At 38.8% G+C, this 20,805-nt stretch overlaps 3 protein-coding genes and 2 pseudogenes across 3 annotated transcripts; 1 reads left to right on the top strand and 4 right to left on the bottom strand.

Annotated features, from left to right (window-relative positions):
• The first annotated feature begins 2,411 nt into the window (after window positions 1-2,411).
• On the top strand, window positions 2,412-2,529 carry LOC143849204 (5S ribosomal RNA; annotated as a pseudogene).
• A 430-nt stretch (window positions 2,530-2,959) lies between these two features.
• LOC143848905 (cytochrome P450 monooxygenase 76AD131 pseudogene) lies at window positions 2,960-4,901 on the bottom strand (annotated as a pseudogene).
• Window positions 4,902-11,585: 6,684 nt separating this feature from the next.
• LOC143849089 (cytochrome P450 monooxygenase 76AD131-like) lies at window positions 11,586-13,640 on the bottom strand. The gene is made up of 2 exons (XM_077358143.1): window positions 12,783-13,640; window positions 11,586-12,403 (listed from the first exon to the last, which is right to left on the bottom strand). Exons 1-2 carry the CDS (start codon window positions 13,638-13,640, stop codon window positions 11,747-11,749), a joined length of 1,515 nt encoding a protein of 504 aa, XP_077214258.1. The 3' UTR covers window positions 11,586-11,746.
• A 5,023-nt stretch (window positions 13,641-18,663) lies between these two features.
• LOC143848904 (flavonoid 3',5'-hydroxylase-like) lies at window positions 18,664-19,269 on the bottom strand. Its single transcript, XM_077357955.1, has one exon. The coding sequence runs from the start codon at window positions 19,267-19,269 to the stop codon at window positions 18,664-18,666; it is 606 nt and encodes a 201-aa protein (XP_077214070.1).
• Window positions 19,270-19,647: 378 nt separating this feature from the next.
• On the bottom strand, window positions 19,648-20,565 carry LOC143848903 (cytochrome P450 93A3-like). The gene has a single exon (XM_077357954.1). The coding sequence runs from the start codon at window positions 20,563-20,565 to the stop codon at window positions 19,648-19,650; it is 918 nt and encodes a 305-aa protein (XP_077214069.1).
• Between the last annotated feature and the right edge of the window lie 240 nt (window positions 20,566-20,805).

Genomic DNA, 20,805 nt, shown 5'->3' with positions numbered 1-20,805 from the left:
ACGGAAAAGAAATTACATGCGTCATTAACTAAAACAATTTAAGCTAATTGAAACAAAATTTGAATGCCAGTTAAAGAAATTCAGAGCTGAAATGGATCTAATTGGGTGCATACTTACAAGGAATAATTTAGTTCAAGAACATAAGAATGATTTCTTTGTTAATATATTGACTTATGAGTATAAACCCAAGAATTCATGATAGCCCTACGGTGATTCCCGTATCGTAGTTTCCATTCCTCATTGTTGGAAAGTTGCCTTATTTCCCACCGTGTATTGTAAGAAGGCAAAATGGAAACTGCTTTTTGGGGTTTTTTTGTGTGGAAAACCTAAGACATAAAAGGAACTCTTCAACGAGAAAGAGTGGGGGATGCAAAAAGAGAGTTGCGGCAAAGGCTTGGGGTGTGTCGGCTGCCTCAAGGGATATAGAGAGGGAGAAGAAAGAGAAAGACACAAAGAGAGGGTTTCTTCCTGTGGGTTTCTTCTCGGGTTTTCTTCTTGAGGTGCTTCTCTTGGGTTTTCTTTCAGGGTTTTCTCAGGTTACTCTCTTTTATGATCTTGGTGTGAGAGAAGCAAGGAATGGGTTGCGGGTTGTGGGTTTTAGTTTAAATCCATTGTAATGCTCGTATATTGTTTTTCTCATAGTGGAAGATCGTGTTTCTCGCCCGTGGAGTAGGCTTTGCCGAACCACTTAAAATCTTGATGTACATCTTGTGGCTTGATTTATTACTTTTACTTTTCCGTTAAATTTGTGCACGATCGGATTGCTTTGCCCTGCAGATTTTCTCAACACTCATGATCATTATGTGCATCCCTTGAGTGTAGAGAGTGTTTAAATTATATTTCTCAGTAATATGCATGGTGGTATATGCGCACTTGTGTTTCCCTTAAAATATAAACACACCCCAAGATGGCAAAGAACAGAAAAAGCCATGGATACGTATAATCTAGTGGTGATTTGGCTCAATACTCCTCCGGGTTTATGTTGTTCAAGAGCTGGTGTTAACAAAGTAACTACCTTGAGTAGGTTGGTCTATTACAAGGGTGTAAGATCCCACATTGGAAAGGGAGAGAGTTTCTGGGCTATATAAGTGAACTCTCTTTCTTGTTGTGTAGATGCATTTTTAGCATCTCCATGGGGTGGCCCCGTTGAGTTTTTGTAATTATTTAAAACTGGGTGCACCATGGCATGCAATGAGGAGTCAGAAAAATAAATTAGTTAATTGATTTCTGTCAGGATCTAATATGGGTTCTTTGGCATTTTCATAATTAGTTTTTATAAACTTTTGATAACCTTGAAAAAGGTGTGGCATTTTGGTGGTTTCACGTCAAACGAGAGTAACCTTACTGCTGTCTTTGCTATGTTTCTTTTTTTCTTATTTTCGTAACTTTTTAATTCCGACCACCGAATCCCATCATTTTCTACTTGCAAAAATCTGATACATCGAACTACGTGATGCTAATTAAAGCTGCAGTGACGACATTTCTTCTTCTTCTTCTCCTCTCTTTCCTTAAGCTTTTTTCTTTCATATTCCCCTCTCTAGTGTATTCCAAACTTCAATGCCTTTACTCTCTTTTACTAATAACCCTGTTCTTCTTTTGGCTTGGCTCTGTTCACGCAGATTCGCGTAGATTCATGTCTATTCATGCAGATTCAAGCCAAGATTTGCATTCACCGATATTGAGTCATCTCCAATCATATTGATTACTTCCAATCAAGTTGATTTCTTTATATTGTTGTTATCTTTCTATTTTTTATCTTTTCTTTATCTCCTAATTTCTAGTATAAATAAGATGATGAGGATTGTAATTGGGAATCTTATTTACTTTTCTAATTTAATCAAGAATGAATGATCAATGCTTGCCCTTCGTCCTTTTTTCTTCTTTAATTATTTGCACTAGTAACTCTGTAATCCTTTTTTTTTCTGGCATTTCTTATTTCCATGCTTCGAAGACTCCGTCAACTTCTGATGGGTAATATTATTCATGGACTCTATTATCGACGTTGAAGTGGGTTCATGTCATACATTGTCATTTTCCTTAATGAATAGTCTTAGAAAATATTTCTTAAAATAGAACAAGGATTTTATTGCAACATTAAAGAAAGCAAAAATCAGTCACCTGAAGACATCCTAAAGGATTTCTCTACTGCCATGATTGATCAAAGGTCTTGAATTATCCTATGGGAGTGTGGACAAGGGAAATTGCCGGATTTGTGACGGCCAAAATTATTCATGGACTCAAATCACCATACACATGGTAATGGTCCATGTCATATGTGATCATTTTTTTGTAACTAAAACAGTGCTTGTATTAAAAGATATCTCTATCAAATAATATGACAATAAAATTCTTGTTTGGTATGTAAATAAACAAGATTAATTGTGTCTCCAGCTCAGTGGTGAAGGCTTTGTTCTTCAGGTCATACCAGCACAAATGCACTGGATCCCATCATAGCTTCGAACATAAGCGTGCTTGGGCGAGAGTAGTACTAGGATGGGTGACCTCCTGGGAAGTTCTCGTGTTGCACCCCTCTAATTTTTTACCAATCAAAAAAAAAAAAAAGGTTCAATCCCAACTCACCTAACAAAAAAGAGAAATGAAAATAATAACTTGGCAGCTAATCTTCTTCTTCTTCTTCTTCTCTCTCTCTCTCTCTCTCTCTCTCTCTCCAATGATTGTGCAACAGAGGATTGAGTGGAGACATAAATTTTATATAGATAATTACTAATTAACATGTGTCAAGTAAAATAATTAAATGATAATAAAAGTACAAGGGGCACAAAAATTCTTTGAATGGAAAAGCTAAATGATTCTATATTTCTATGACTTTTATTGATAATTAAAGAAATAAATTTATTAATTGAAATAAACTGAAACAATACAAGAGTACAACAGGAATTACCCCAAGACAACAATCATAGTTCAATACATAATAGAGCCCATTTCTGGATTAATATAATCATGGTTCTTCTTTCAAGAGTAGGTCATAGAGTTTTGGGTTCGATAATCGTGGCGTGGGTATAGCAACAACGGGGTTTGCTATCTTTATCACCTGGCCAAACTTATCCGAAAGATCGATCTTGGTTCCCACTGGTAATTTCCAGTCGAATGAATGCAAAAGAGAACCCAATACATATTTCAGAGACCTCTCAGCCAAAGAGATCCCTGGACATATCCTTCTCCCTGACCCAAATGGAAAATAACGAAAATCGTTGCCCCTATAATCCCATTTATTACCTGCAGTGGCACTACTCAAGAACCTCTCAGGAATGAACTCTGAGGGATTGTTCCAAAGAGAAGGGTCTCTCTGTATCTCCCATAAGTTCACAAAGATGGCAGTGTTTTTTGGGATGGTGTATCCACCCACCACGCATGATTCAATTGCACTGTGAGGGATCAAGAAAACATTGGGCGGGTGCAAACGTAGTGCTTCTTTCACCACTGCTTCTAAATAATGCAACTCAGCACAATGGTAATCTTCTAGAATTTTATCCTTCCCCACTACTGATTCTAATTCTGCTTGAGCTTTCTTCATTATCTCGGGTTTGTGCATCATCTCAGCCATGGCCCACTCTAATGTGGTTGATGTTGTGTCGACCCCCCCAGCTACCATGTCCTGCACCCACAAATCAAACAAACATTAGTCTTAATGTATGGCCAGAAATTGTATGAATGCCTAAGACGCAAAAACACTATTATTTTGGATTTTGAGAATCGATTTTTAGTCTAAAACCGATTCTTACAAAAATTGAATGTTTGTTCCGAGGTGTAGAAACATTTTGTACTCACATCAATTCTACATCACAACAGCGTGTTCTTCGCTTGGGATGTACTATGTATTGAGTCTAAAATCGATTCTAAAACTAACAAATTAAATGCACAATTTTGCCTTGAATCCGTTGGGACTCAACACTGATTCTAAAATCCGAAACAAACAAGACTTAAATAATCATAGAATAAGTATAGAAAATTACCAGCAACAAGGCCTTGATGTGTATCATTGTCAATGGTGTTTTGGGGTCCTCTTTATTCTTAAGGTTCAAAAGGATATCGAGGAAATCCTTGTTTTGCTTCAGGCTACTGTCGTGATTTGCCTCTCCTACCTCTGCGTTCATTTTCATCCGTTGATTTAGGATAGATTCGAATATCCTATCGAACCATGACATGAGGTTCTTTGCTTTACGTTGGACGCCTTGTATATCAAACCGCGCTAGAAGAGGAAATAGATCAGAAATATTGGGTTGTGAAATCAGCTCCCCGATTTCCAACATGACATGCCGAAACTCCGACGCGACACTAGTCTCTTCATTCCCCTTGAGTGTGCCACCCCATAGGGTACTCGTCATGGTGTTGAAGATTGTTTGAGTTATCTTCTCACCAACATCAACCGGGGTTTCAATTTTGGCATACACTTCGCTCAAGGTCTGATGAACCCGTAGTCGTCTATGGACTCGACCGGCGTCAAGGCTAGCAGTATTGAGAAGCTCTTGGATGCAAACCCTGCGGAGCATGCGCCATTCTGGACCATAGGGACTCAACACAATGTCGGACCCACCGTAAGTCGCGGTAAGAAGTGCCGCAGCTTGCATGTCATGGTTGGCGAAAGTGGTGTCATGGTCTTTGAGGACCTCCTTCGCCATGGATGGGGAGCTTAATACAACACAGAGCTTATTGCCGAGTCGGAGCTTGAAGATGGGGCCATAGATGGCAGATAATTTGGCATAATATCGATGGAGCTCGGGTTCGAGAAACGGAAGGTTACCGATCAATGGTAACCCACGTGGACCCGGAGGCAAAGGTGATGTGTTCCCCTTTCTCGATTTCTTGATCATCCATGCGATCCAAGATAACGCAACAATCGCAATGGAGAAGATTAGGGCTTGTGAAGGATCTGAAGTCATTTTTTTTGTAAAGGGTAAAACGAGGAAATTGTTCAAAGAGCAAAAGGCAGCAAATTGAAGTTGATTGTACAAAAGAGCTTAGCCCCTATTTATATTGATAACTCTAGGGGAGGAAGAAATGGGAAAATTAAATAATAAAAAAAAAATCAATGGTGGTGTGCGAGTCAAGGTCGTCCATGTTATTCCAAGGCAACATTTGTTTATCATTTCTTTGAATAATTTGTACGTGTAAAAACAAAATTTCTGCTTTCACTACGTAAATAAGACTTTTCGTGCACAAAGAAGGAGACCGTTCCTCAAGTTTTTGAAGCTGAGGGAAACTCAGTTTTAACGACTAAGGTGCACTTATGATGAGGCAAACAAATACATTCATGTTGGCAGAGCGTGTGTTGTTATCTTGTATGAGAGAAGAGTGTCATCATCAAAACAAGGTGGTGCAAATTCAATTTCCCTTCTAAGAACGTTCTATTTTAAATTTAATATAGGGGCAACCAATCACCGATACCCCTTATTTTGCGCGCTGACAGCCTAAAGATGGGAATATAAATTACCTTCTAGAAATAGAAAATGTGAATGAGAATATCAACTTCCTTCGGGACCATCTCGGTTCTGTTTATACATATCTATATATACATATTCTATTCTGTTGCCTCTTCAAAAAAAAAAAATATCAACTTCCTTCTAGGAAGAGAGAATTTGAATGCTTCTCTCTCTCTCTCTCTCTCTCATGACATAGTGTTCTTCATTTTCGGTTATCTAAACCCTCTATTTTTTATGTCCTACCTAGATTTTAAAATAGCCTAAAAACTCGATCAAGCAAGCATTAGTAAGTACTAATTATTCGACTAATTGTGTTTTTGACGTTTGAATGTGATGGAACGTTGCGCGCTTCTGTATCCGTTTTTAAGAATATGATGAAATGTTTCATGAACACCCGCCCAAACCCCCCCCCCCCCCCCCCCCCCCCCCCCCCCCTAAACGGATAAAATCCTTCCCTTCTACGGTTTCTGTGCTAAGGGTTCACTGCTTGAGGATAAATTCACTCCCTTTAACGTTTTTTTTTTCTCTGCCTTTAAACCTTAACGAATAACGTTAAAGGGGGGATTTTATCCGTCAGAGGGGGGACATCATTTCCCTTCTTTTATATAGTTTTGGACCATCCATTTTCAAGCACTTGCTCAAAAAAAAGGAAAAAAACTTTGGCTCCAGAACAGTTTGGAGGAATTGATATTTCCACACCCTTGCTATTAGAGGGGTTGGAGGAAGTTCCTCCAAACCCATCTGGAGCCAAGTTTTTTTTATATTTCCACACCCCTTGCTATTAGAGGGGTTGGAGGAAGTTCCTCCAAACTGTTGTGGAGCCAAGTTTTGTTCCTCCAAAAGTAGATCACTCGATGAATATGATTTGTTTGCCTCATAAGGATAATCATACAAGCTCTTTTTCTTTTTTTTTGACATCCTTGATTGTGTTGGGCTTTTTTCTGCTTTAATATTTTGCAACCAAAGAAAACAAGGATCGAGAAAGAAGTTGAAGAAATACATTCTCTTTTCAATATGAAAGCAATACACATTGGAATAAGTTAAAAATACGATTTTAAGAGCGTTTTTCATTTATGGAGGCATGAAAACAATATTTGCTTAACATATTTTCACCTCACATCCTCCCTTAAATATATGTGATTAAAATAAATAAAGATATAAAAATAGCAATTGGTAATCCAAATTCGTTTGGATTATTTTCAACACTCACCCTTAATCCAAACAAACTTCAACACCGAGTAAGCCACATAGCTTGCAGAACTCCTTTAGAAGTGCTTTTGTAAACTTTTCTGCGATTTGATCTTCCGTATTGCAATGCTCTAGCATGATTTCTCCTTCCGTCACGAGTACTCTTGAATTTGGATTTGTAACTCCATTTTAGTCCAATGGCATTTTTATTTGGCGGCAAGTCTGCTAATCTTCAACTTTTGTTTATTTCAATTGATTCAATATCTTCCTTAATCGCATCTGTTCATTCTTTTATCTAAGATACATCTTCAAAACACGTAGGTTTCAAGGCAAAATATGCAAAATCACATGATTAATAAAGATCATAAAGGTTTCTCATTTTTCTTGGAGGGGAATTTGGACTTGATAATGATTCAAACAATTACTAGCAACGAAGATCTTTTCGCTTCACTCTCCCAATTTCAAGTATCATTCTAATTAAAAAAAAAGAAAAAAAAAGAAAAAAGAAAAATGCATTTCATATTCTTTTCATCTCGTTTTCACTGTTTTTTAGAAGGAACATGGACATAAGCTATGGAACCAAATACCTTTAAATGACTTACATTTGGCTTCTCCCTGTTGAGAAAATCCGCTTAGCAAATCAATCTGATCTCGTACAAATCAAACAAAAAAATAAAATAAACAAACAAGCCACAAGATGAACACCAAGATTTTATGTGGTTCGGCCAAGCCTACTCCACGGGCGAGAAACACGATCTTCCACAATGAGAAAAGCAATATACAAGGATTACAATGGATTAATCACAAACCCACAAACCCACAACCCTTTCCTTGCTTCACTCAACCCAAGACCATACACAAGAGATAACCCGAGAAAAAACCAAAGAGAAAACCCAAGAAGATACCCCGAGAGGAACCCGAGAAGAAACCACAAATAGAAACCCTCCCTCCCTCTCTCTCTCTCTCTCTCTCTCTCTCCTCTTCCCTTTCTCTCTCTTTTTTTCTCTCTCACCTCACAGGCAAGGCTCTTGCCGACTCACTGTTCACGTAAGAGTCTTTGGACTTTTATACTCTAGGTTTCTAAAACCAAAAGAAGAAATATCGTTCTTGTTTCAGCCTTCCCACCCAAACCGACACTCCTAATCAAATTATTAAAGTGTCTTGTAACAAGGAAACTTCCTAACAATCTCCACCTTGGCTTGTTTTCCAGCCACCTGAAGATTTATCGTTGATATCGCCACCGATCCGCTATTGCCGCAAACCACCATTGGTCTTTCAAAGTACCAACTACACGCCCTCGAATCACCTTGGTTCTGACTCCTCCCGATTCGATCAACACGGCCAATGCACATGTATAGCTGCCAACCCGTTGACTCACCCAGTCAACCTTGGAGAGGGATCTCGATCCATCCTCCTCAATGCAGGTATTATCATCCTCTCACCATCGTCTGCAACCTGGAAACTAGTCTCTGCCCCAACTGCGAAAGAGACCCTACGCGTGCACGCGCTACCACTATGTTTCCAACTTACCATCGAGATCTTAGGAACACTAATCACCGTGTCCCCAGCTAGATGATATAATCCACCACACTTCTCACCTTTCATCATCCCTGCCTCACACTTTTCTCTTTTGTGCAACCGCACCTCACAAGAGAAAATAACAAGTCTATTATAATTTGGTATACACAAAACCTAGTTTTCATTTTGTACCAAGCTTCGTACTGAGTTTTTTCCTTGACAACATTTGTAGGAAATTTGTTAAGTAGATAGATGACAGTAAGGTTGCTCCTTTGTGACTTGGTAGTCACGGGTTCGAGTCACAGAAACGGCCTCTCTACAAAGCAGGATTAAGGCTACTCACATCTAGCCCTCCCCAGACCCCAGAATAGCGGGAGCCTCGTGCATTGGGCCGCCCCCTTATAGGTGGCAGTAAGCACCGCTTTAGCACCAAATAAAATGCTTGTTTGATATGTCTTTAACTCTTTCATATATATAGTTGTAATAGTGGGACTAACCATGCGATGCATGGGCGGCAAAGAAAAGGAAAATGATATAAACAAATAGCATATAAATTACAAAATTCTGTGTGCAAAGAAGCGCAAGTTTAATGATATTAAATTAAACAATCCTAGAAAAAATCAAATAAAAAAATCCTAGAAAAAATCCAAAGAAAAGAGAAGAGAAGAACAACTTGAACATCAAATAAAAAAAATCCTAGAAACCTGCTTTGAAAAATAGGAAATTTTGTAAAGAATCGTAATCATTGAAGGGAAAAATGTAAGCGAAAGGAAAACCTATTGAATAAATTAGTAAAATTTTAAACGAAAACTATTAACTTACCAATTTCTCCAACAGCTTAAAGCTTAAGCTGTTGGAGAAAGGCACAATTTATCTTTTATACTCCCCAGCACGTGTGGCCCACTTGGCAAACATGTGGCACATTTGGTCCCATTTTGGGATGACCATCGCATGTGGATTTTTGCTATCCCAGAGGTTTGCACTCGAGGCCTTTGGCTCTGATACCATGTGAAAACTACCAGCTTATTTCATAAGCTCAAGCTTTTGGAGTAACTGGCTGGTTCACATGGTATCAGAGCAAATGCCTGGTTTCAAACCTCCTTGATAGCAAAATCCACATGCAATGGCCAAAACCAAAAAGAGGGGCTACACGTGAGGTTTGAAAAGGCTGTTGGAGAAAGGTGTTATTTATCTTTCATACTTTAACAAAAACAAAAGAAAGTCCTGATTCTTACGGAAAAGAGGAAGAAAAACTCTAGAAATTCGGAGGAAAATGACAAACTTTACCAAAGTACATGAAGATCTAAAAAAGGAAAAGTAAGCGTCATATCCTCAAGAAAGAGCTATCTTTAGTTGGCAAGATAATATCAAGTAAACTTTGTAGCCTGTATATATATCTTCTGGACACCCTGCATTGCATTGGGCTATTGTTTGATATTTAGGTAGATGCTCTATATGCTCTATATCCTCAAGAAAACTCTAGATGATGACACATCCTTCTAAGAAACATTTATTGGCTCAATACATCTTCATTTAATTAGCCCTATAATGGGAAATGGCTCAACCGGAGAAATCTCACTTCCTCCGTGCTTGAATTATCGTATCGAAGGCATGCTCGAAGGCATGTAATTCGGATGAACAAGAGAAAAATAAGCACCAGTAAATTTATTCACATAATGAGCCAAAGGGTAGCATCGGTTACGTCTAACTATTTTGGATCCATATTGAAGTTTGGGGTCTAATTTAGAAAGAAAAATGTAAATGACCATGACCTGCACTTTTAGAAGCAAAAAATACAGTGGCAAGTTATCAATATTATCTTGCCATTCGTAACCCACTCTACTCGCCCACGATGGTAGAATGCAAACAGGTAGCCAACAAAATTATCTCACCATTCTTGCTAGGGCTCTCAAGTAATTGAAATAAGGGCATTGTTTGGAATACGAAACGGATTCGTTTTCTTTTGATGTATAGAAAGGAAATAATTTTGTATTTAATGCGCTGAGACGTTGAGAGAGAGAGAGAGAAGCGTTTTATGTTTTCAAGGATTTAATGGGCCCAGAGTTGGAATGTGAATTTTACGGTTTGCTTTTAGAAACGAATGCATTTATATCATTCAATATCCGTTAATAAGTTTAAAAGAAATTCGTTTAATTTTTTTTTTGAAATGGTAAGTAGATATTATAAAAGAGAAAGAAAGGGAGCCCGAGATGGACCACCCCAAGAATACAAGAAGTGGAAAAATAAAAGAAAAAGAAAGAAAAAATACAAAACACAACTCAAGCCGGAAGAACTCAAACCATTCCATCACCCTGCCACTCACACCCCGCTTAGCCAACAAATCTGCCTCCCCATTTGCCGATCTCCTTACATACTCAATCACAATAGACGAACCCGAAATTAGCTCATCAATTTCATCAAACATAGCTAAAAATCTCCATGGAGGAGGCACCCCACCCTTTAGCCAATGAATCACATTTACAGAATCACCCTCCACAATTGTATGTTCCAAAATCTCTCTACTTAATCTCTTAATACAAAAAACAACAGCCTTAACTTCTGCCTCCGAGGATTCACAAACCCCAATGGACCCGGAGAACGCCCACTGAACTTCGCCACTCTCATTACGACATAAGCCGCCCACCCCGGCCGGGCCTGGGTTGCCAAACCATGCACCATCAAAGTTCATTTTTACCATCAAATTCGTTTAATTTTTATAAGATACACAGAGTAAATTAATCGTCACAAGGAAACGGAATTGGGCTTAGTTGGCTGCCACATCAGATTGGGGAGGAAGAAGAGGCTGTCCACCTCAGCATTGGACGGTCGTCTCTATATTATAAGATATTAAGATGGGAAAAGTGAGTATGAGCGGCCCCTCATATAAGCTTATATGAGATGACGGCTAGAAACACGGTGGGTCCATATTTTTGGGGTGATCCAAACCATTCGTTTGATAGGCCCTGACATAGATAGGGTGTGCCCATAAAAACAGCTCCATAGGATCATCCCAACCCTTTGAACTGTGGAAGTGAAAATGGGCAAATTTTCACCTCCACAATTTGAAGGGATGGGATGATCCTATGGAGCTGATTTTTTGGGCACACACTATCTATGTCAGGGCCTATCAAACTAATGGTTTGGATCATGCCAAAAATATGGGCCCACCGTGTTTCTAGCCATCACCTCATATAAGCTTATATGAGGGGCCACTCAGACTCACTTTTCCCTATTAAGATTTATCTAGTAAATAAGAGAGAAACGAAAGTAATAATTCGGCAACTGATTCTTCTCATTCTCTCTCTTCAATGATTGTACAACAGAGGATTGAGTGGAGGCATAAATTTTATATAGATAATTACTAAGTAAACATTTAAATGCATGTGTCAAGTAAATGATAACACGATACACGGTGCATAGAATTTATTTGAAGGGAGAAGCAAAATGTTGTATGACTTTTATTGATAATTAAAGAAATAAATTTATTTATTGAAATAAATTGAAAAATACAAGAGTACAAGAGGCATACCCCCAAGACAACAATCATAGTTCAATACATAATAGAGCTGAAGCTAGAACCCATTACGCGATTAATATAATCATGGTTCTTCTTTTAAGAGTAGATCGTAGAGTTGGCGGTTCGATAATCGTGGCGTGGGGATGGCAACAACGGGGTTTGCTATCTTTATCACTTGGCCAAACTTGTCCGAAAGATCGATCTTGGTTCCCGTCGGTAATTTCCAATCGAATGAATGCAAGAGAGAACCCAATACATATTTTAGAGACCTCTCAGCCAAAGAGATCCCTGGACATATCCTCCTCCCTGACCCAAATGGAAAATAACGAAAATCGTTGCCCCTATAATCCCATTTATTACCTGCAGTGACACTACTCAAGAACCTCTCAGGAATGAACTCTGAGGGATTGTCCCAAAGGGAAGGGTCTCTCTGTATCTCCCATAAGTTCACAAAGATGGCAGTGTTTTTTGGGATGGTGTATCCACCCACCACGCATGATTCAATTGCACTGTGAGGGATCAAGAAAACATTGGGCGGGTGCAAACGTAGTGCTTCTTTCACCACTGCTTCTAAATAATGCAATTCAGCACAATGGTAATCTTCAAGAATTTTATCCTTCCCCACTACTGATTCTAATTCCTCTTGAGCTTTCTTCATTATCTCGGGCTTGTGCATCATCTCAGCCATGGCCCACTCTAATGTGGTTGATGTTGTGTCGACCCCGCCAGCTACCATGTCCTGCACCCACAAATCAAACAAACATTAGTCTTAATGTATGGCCATAAATTGTATGAATGCCTAAGACTGCATATAATCAACAACACCACTATTATTTTGGATTTTAAGAATCGATTTTTAGTCTAAATTAAACCGATTCTTAAAAAAATTGGACGTTTGTTCCGACGTGTAGAATCATTTTGTACTCAAATAAATTCTACATCACAAGAGTGTGTTCTTCGCTTGGGATGTAGAATGTATTTGAGTCTAAAATGCATGGATTCTAAAACTATCAAATTAAATGCACAATTTTGCCTTCAATCAGTTTTGTACTCGACACTGATTCTAAAATCCAAAATAAACAAGACTTAAATAATCATAGATTAAATATAGAAATTACCAGTAACAAGGCCTTGATGTGTGTCATTGTCAATGGTGTTTTGGGGTCCTCTTTATTCTTAAGGTTCAAAAGGATATCGAGGAAGTCCTTGTTTTGCTTCTTGCTATTGTCGTGATTCGCCTCTCCTACCTCTGCGTTCATTTTCATCCTTTGATCTAGGATAGATTCGAATATCCTATCGAACCATGACATGAGGTTCTTTGCTTTACGTTGGACGCCTTGTATATCGAATCTTGCTAGAAGAGGAAATAGATCGGAAATGTTTGGTTGTGAAATCAGCTCCCCGATTTCCAACATGACATGCCGAAACTCCGACGCAACACTAGTCTCTTCATTCCCCTTGAGTGTGCCACCCCATAGGGTGCTCGTCATAGTGTTGAAGATTGTTTGAGTTATCTTCTCACCAACATCAACCGGGGTTTCGATTTTGGCATAGACTTCGCTCAAGGTCTGATGAACCCGTAGTCGTCTATGGACTCTACCGGCGTCAAGGCTAGCGGTATTGAGAAGCTCTTGGATGCAAACCCTGCGGAGCATGCGCCATTCTGGACCATAGGGACTCAACACAATGTCGGACCCACCGTAAGTCGCAGTAAGAAGTGCCGCGGCTTGCATGTCATGGTTGGCAAAGGTGGTGTCATGGTCTTTGAGGACCTCCTTCGCCATGGATGGGGAGCTTAATACAACACAGAGCTTATTGCCAAGTCGGAGCTTGAAGATGGGGCCATAGATGGCTGATAATTTGGCATAATATCGATGGAGCTCGGGTTCTAGAAATGGAAGGTTACCGATCAATGGTAACCCACGTGGACCCGGAGGCAAAGGCGATGTGTTCCCCTTTCTCGATTTCTTGATCATCCATGCGATCCAAGATAACGCAACGATCACAATGGAGAAGATGAGGGCTTGTGAAGGATCTGAAGCCATTTTTTTTTGCAAAGGGTAAAACGAGGAAATTGTTCAAGGAGCAAAGGGTAGCAAATTGAAGGTGATTGTACAAAAGAGCTTAGCCCCTATTTATATTGACAACTCTAGGGGAGGAAGAAATGGGAAAATAAAAAAATAAAAAAAAATCAATAAAAAATCAATGGTGGCGTGCGAGTCAAGGTCCTCCATGTTATTCCAAGGCAACATTTGTTTATCATTTCTTTGAATAATTAATTTGTAGGTTGAAAAACAAAATTTCTGCTTTCACTAAGTAAATAAGACTTTTCATGCACAATGACGAAGAACGTTCCTCAAGTTTTTGAAGCTGAGGGAAACTCGGTTTTAAAGACTAAGGTGCATTTATGTGAGGCAAACAAAATAAGGTGGTACAGATTCAATTTCCTTTCTAAGAACGATCCATTTTAAATTTAATATATGGGCAACTAACAACCGAGACGTATTACCTTGACGCTCACACCCTACAGAGAAGACTGACTTCCAAAATCAAAGATGGGGATATCAATTACCTTCTAGAAAGAGAAAATGTGAATGATAATATCAACTTCCTTCTAGGAAAAGAGAATGTTAATGCTTCTCCATGTCTCCCATGACGTAGTGTTCTTCATTATCGTTGATCTAGTCCTTCTATTTTGTAGGTCCTACCTAGATTCTAAAATAGCCTAAAAATTCGATTGAGCAAGCAGTAGTTGTGTTTTTCACCTTTGAATGCGATGGAACGTTGCTTGTATAGAGATTTTAAGAATATGATGAAATGTTGCTTTTATATAGTTTTTGACCATCCATTTCCAAGCTCTCGATCAAAAAGTAGATCACTCAATGAAAATGATTTGTTTGTTTCGCAAGGATAATCATACAAGCTCTTTTTCCTTCTTTTTTTTCACTCAATGAAAATGATTTGAAATGGCAATCAATAATATTAATGAAACAATAAAAAGAAAGAGGGGTGGACCGAGATGGACCACACCCAATAGTACAGGACGCAAACAAAAAGAAGATAAAAACAGAATACAATTTATGGCGGAAAATAGTCAAACCACTCGAAGACCAATCTCCTCACCCCTCCCCTAGCCAATGAATCTGCCTACCTGTTATCCGATCTCCGAACATGATTTATGTCAATAGACGAAACAACGATTAGATCATCGATTTCGTAAAACATGGCATCAAACCTCCAAGGTGGTGGCACCCCACCTTTAAGCCAACGGATCACATTCAATGAGTCACCCTCCACTATAGCTTTTCCAGACTCTCTCTATTGAAACCTTTAATGCCATAATAAACCGCTTTAACTCCAGCCTCCGTAGCATTACCGATCCCAATAGGACCCGAATAAGCCGACTCAACAACTCCACAATCATTCCGACATAGTCCACCAACCCCCGCCGGTCCCGGATTACCAAAACTAGCCCCATCAAAGTTTAGTTTAACCTTCCCGGGAGGAGGAGACTCCCACCTTTGAGAGATTTGAGGCCTCCCTTCCCCACTAAAGGGTAGTTTCACATTTTGATGGAGACAAAGTGATCAAGGAATCACTTGAAGCGATGGTTGATGTGCTCTGTGAAAACATGAATGAAGAACAAAAACAATTTGGATCTAGCAGCTTATTTGAAAAACCAATAGAGATTTAAAAGATGGGCACCTGGAAAAACATTATATCAATTTCTTCATAAATTTATATTCATCTATTTATATCAGATTCTATATTGAAGCATACAATGAATATTCATCAATTAAAGTTCGTTGAAGATCAACACATATTACATTTTCCTCTTGGAAATTCTGTAGGTGGGTTTGAGCCTCATGAGTTTTAGTTGAAGATCGTTCGTCAATACTTCATAACCCGAGGACAATTTTCTGAAGCAATGAAGAAGATCAAAGCGAAAACCAATAAGAACATGAGCTCTTTGGAAGATTCCAATTCGATGACAGATTTTCGCCACCCCGAGGAGTGTAATGCAACCTAGGATGTAGAGCATCAGTTCAAGAAGAGGCAGACCATTTAGGAGGTTAGACCATTTCGAAGGAATTCACATAGGTTGCCATAGATTCACTGAGATTTACTTAGATTCACGTCTATTCACACAGATTCAAGCTAAGATTCACATTGACACATATTGAGTCACGCCCAATCATATTGATTACTCCCAGTCATGCATGTTGGTTTGTTTCTATTGATGTTATCTTTCTATTTTTATCTTTTTCTTAGGGAAATGATTTCTCCGCTCTAATGTTTTGATAACATGTGCTCCACATGTTTGTCGTGTAGTATTTAAAGGGCTTTAAGAGCTTTTTGAGAACCGTAATATTCCTCTGACGGCCCTGTAAATACTACACGAGAAAAATTGGAGCGCGTGTTTATCAAAACACTGGAGCGCAGAAATCATTTCCCTTTATTTATCTCCTAGTTTTTAGTACAAATAGGAGAATGATGATTGTAATTGGGACTCTTATTTACAGTTCTAATTTAATCAAGAAAGAATGGAATGCTTGCTCGGGGCTTCTTCTTTCTTTTTCTTCTCTATTTGCACTATCCATCGTTGTTGTTGTTTTTTTTTTTTTGTGATTTCTTATTTCCACGCTCCGAGGACTGCATCAACTTGTGATGGGTATTATTATTCATGAACTCGATTGTCATCCACGTTGGAGTGGGTTCAGGTCGTCCTTTTCCTTAACAACTCGTCTTAGAAGATTTTTTTTTTAATAGAACAAGGATTTTATTGCAAGATTAAGGAATGCAAAAACCAACCGCTTAAAGACATCTTAGGATTTCTCTTTTGCCATGATAGATCAGAGGTCCTGAATCTTCCGTTGGGAGTGAGGACAAGGGAAATAGGATAGATTTGTGATGTACAACAATATTCACGGACTCAATCATCGTAGACATGGCGATGGCACCATGCCATACGTGATTTTTTTTTTAACTAAAACAGTGCTTGCCTTAAAAGACATATCTATCAAACGATGTGACAAAATAAAATTGTTGTTTGATATGTCTGTAACTCTTTCACATATAGGTTAAGAGAAATTATATGGTCCCCGAGCATCGAGTCCTTTGTGGGTGATATGACAAAGTACCACCCTTGATGTTTGATCCAACAGCTGCCTGTTAAAAAGTGACCTGCTTTTGGATCAAATATCAAGGCCGGTGCCGCCCACACGAGACTCGACGCTTGGGCACCAAGTAAAAAGTCGTTCTGGTTATTAAGATTTATCAATTAAATGAAAGAGAAACTAAAATAATAATTTGGAACCTTATTTTCTCTCTCTCTCTCTCTCTCTCTCTCTCTCTCTCATGATTGTACAACAGGGGTTTGAGTGGAGATATATATATATATATATATATATATATATATAATTACTAATAAAACAATTAAATGCATGTGTCCAGTAAAATCATTAAGGGCCCGTTTGGATACCTCACATTTTGAATTTGGATTTGGAATTGAGTTTTGAATACAAAATGAATAGATCCGGCAGCTCATGTTGAGGAAGACAGAGAGGGAAAGGGGTACTTCCTACTGCAGGGGAGAGGTTGAGGAGCCAAGATGGTGAAGGAAACTGCCAGATCTGTAGATTTCCAATTACTTATTTCCACAGCTTATTTGGAAATTTGATTTTCTTCACTGTCGGTCGCTAATTTGGAAATTCAAGGATTTGATCCGATCCAAATCAGAACACAAAAAGGGCTGCAAATGTGAGAAATCCAAATCAAATTCTTCTCCGCATCCAAACAGGCCCTAAGGATAGCCCTTGGATTTGGATTTGGAGGTGAATTTGGATTTTTAAATCCAAATTCGGCGTTTGGCAAGCCATTATGACATCTGGATTTGGATTTGAGTGAAATCCTCACGATCTACAAATTCCTCATGTTAGTGTAATTTTTTGGATTTATAAATCCTTTCTGTGAGAGGTTATTTATAAATCGAAATCTGACCCGTAAGGGGTTAAAATAACCAAAATATACCAAAAAAGTGTTAAATGACTTAAGTACCCACATGACATTAAAAACTGATCAAATTACATCGTATTAGGTAAAATGACTAGAAAATCCCGAGTTAGGCAAAATGACCGAAATACCCCTATACTAGGTAAAAATGACAAAATATCCCCTAGTCGTGCAAAATGACTAAAATACCCTTATGACATAAAAATGATCAAAACAACCTCATACAAGGTAAAATGACTAGAATACCCCAATATCATGGAAAATTACTAAAATACCCCTAGATCAAGTAAAAATGACCCATGGCTCATGAAAAATGACTAAAACAACTAAAAATACCCTCATGAGATAAAAATGATAAAAATACACCATATTAGATAAAATGACTAGAATACCCCTGGGTCATGCAAAATGACCGAAATACACCTATACCGGGTGAAAATGACCAAATACCCAGAGTCATGGAAAATGACTAAAACACCCTTATGACATAAAAAATGATCAAAATACCCCCATATAGGGTAAAATGACTAGAATACCCCTGGATCATGAAAAATGGTTGAAATGCCCCTATATCAAGTATTTTAGGGATTTTTGGTTTTGGTAGATTTCAAATTCAAATCCAAAGAGCATCCAAACAAAATTAATTTAGATTTGAAATCCAAATCTATGCGTGGTCATCCAAACGGCATTATTTATAAATTTGTGAATTTTAAAATTCTTTATTTCACATCCATGGATTTTGGAAACCCAAATCCAAGGGGTATCCAACCGAGCCCTAAATGATAACACGATAAGAAGGTGCATAAAATTTATTTGAAGGAAGAAGCTAAATGATTGTATGACTTTTATTGAAAATTAAAGAAATAAATTTATTTATTCAAATAAACTGAAACAATACAAGAGTACAACAGGCATAACCCCAAGATAACAATCATAGTTCACTACATAATAGAGCTGAAGCTAGAACCCATTACTGGATTAATATACTCATTGTTCTTCTTTTAAGAGTAGATCATAGAGTTGCGGATTTGATAATCGTGGCGTGGGGATGGCAACGACGGGGTTTGCTATCTTTATCACCTGGCCAAACTTGTCCGAAAGATCGATCTTTGTTCCCATCGGTAATTTCCAATCGAATGAATGCAAGAGAGAACCCAATACATATTTCAGAGACCTCTCAGCCAAAGAGATCCCTGGACAGATCCTCCTCCCTGACCCAAATGGAAAATAACGAAAATCGTTGCCCCTATAATCCCATTTATTACCTGCACTGGCACTACTCAAGAACCTCTCAGGAATGAACTCTGAGGGATTGTCCCAAAGGAAAGGGTCTCTCTGTATCTCCCATAAGTTCACAAAGATGGCAGTGTTTTTTGGGATGTTGTATCCACCCACCACGCATGATTCAATTGCACTGTGAGGGATCAAGAAAACATTGGGCGGGTGCAAACGTAGTGCTTCTTTCACCACTGCTTCTAAATAATGCAAGTCAGCACAATGGAAATCTTCTAGAATTTTATCCTTCCCCACTACTGATTCTAATTCCTCTTGAGCTTTCTTCATTATCTCGGGTTTGTGCATCATCTCAGCCATGGCCCACTCTAATGTGGTTGATGTTGTGTCGACCCCCCCCAGCTACCATGTCCTACACCCACAAATCAAATAAACACATGAGCCTTAATGTATGGTCATAAATTATATGAATGCCTAAGACGCAAAACCACTATTATTTTGGATTTTGAGAATCGATTTTTAGTCTAAAACCGATTCTTAGAAAAATTGGATGTTTGTTCCGAGGCGTAGAATCATTTTGTACTCACATCAATCTACATCGCAACAGTGTGTTCTTTGCTTGGGATGTACAATGTATTGAGTCTAAAATCGATTCAAAAACTAACAAATTAAATGCACAATTTTGGCTTGAATCGGTTGGGACTCAACACTGATTCTAAAATCCGAAACAAACAAGACTTAAATAATCATAGAATGAGTATAGAAAATTACCAGCAACAAGGCCTTGATGTGTATCATTGTCAATGGTGTTTTGGGGTCCTCTTTATTCTTAAGGTTCAAAAGGATATCGAGGAAATCCTTGTTTTGCTTCAGGCTACTGTCGTGATTCGCCCTTCCTACCTCTGCGTTCATTTTCATCCGTTGATCTAGGATAGATTCGAATATCCTTTGATCTAGGATAGATTCGAATATCCTATCGAACCATGACATGAGGTTCTTTGCTTTACGTTGGACGCCTTGTATATCAAACCGCGCTAGAAGAGGAAATAGATCAGAAATATTGGGTTGTGAAATCAGCTCCCCGATTTCCAACATGACATGCCGAAACTCCGACGCGACACTAGTCTCTTCATTCCCCTTGAGTGTGCCACCCCATAGGGTGCTCGTCATGGTGTTGAAGATTGTTTGAGTTATCCTCTCACCAACATCGACCGGGGTTTCAATTTTGGCATACACTTCGCTCAAGGTCTGATGAACCCGTAGTCGTCTATGGACTCGACCGGCGTCAAGGCTAGCAGTATTGAGAAGCTCTTGGATGCATACCCTGCGGAGCATGCGCCATTCTGGACCATAGGGACTCAACACAATGTCGGACCCACCATAAGTGGCAGTAAGAAGTGCCGCAGCTTGCATGTCATGGTTGGCGAAAGTGGTGTCATGGTCTTTGAGGACCTCCTTCGCCATGGATGGGGAGCTTAATACAACACAAAGCTTATTGCCGAGTCGGAGCTTGAAGATGGGCCCATAGATGGCTGATAATTTGGCATAATATCGGTGGAGTTCGGGTTCGAGAAACGGAAGGTTACCGATCAATGGTAACCCACGTGGACCCGGAGGCAAAGGCGATGTGTTCCCCTTTCTCGATTTCTTGATCATCCATGCGATCCAAGAAAACGCAATGATCGCAATGGAGAAGATGAGGGCTTGTGAAGCATCTGAATTCATATTTTTTTCCTATAAAGGGTAAAACGAAGAAATTGTTTAAAGAGCAAAGGGCATCAAATTGAAGGTGATTGTACAAAAGAGCTTAGCCCTATTTATCTATATTGATAACTCTAGGGGAGGAAGAAATAGGACAATAAAAGAAAGGGATAAATACATTTACCTCCCCTCTAG

This window comes from Tasmannia lanceolata, unplaced genomic scaffold, assembly GCF_043159265.1.
Source record: "Tasmannia lanceolata isolate RefF3 unplaced genomic scaffold, GAP_Taslan_0.1 ptg000016l, whole genome shotgun sequence".
Taxonomy (NCBI): Eukaryota; Viridiplantae; Streptophyta; class Magnoliopsida; order Canellales; family Winteraceae; genus Tasmannia; species Tasmannia lanceolata.
The sequence above is the reverse complement of the archived record's forward strand: the minus strand, read 5'-3'. Positions and strand labels throughout refer to the sequence as shown.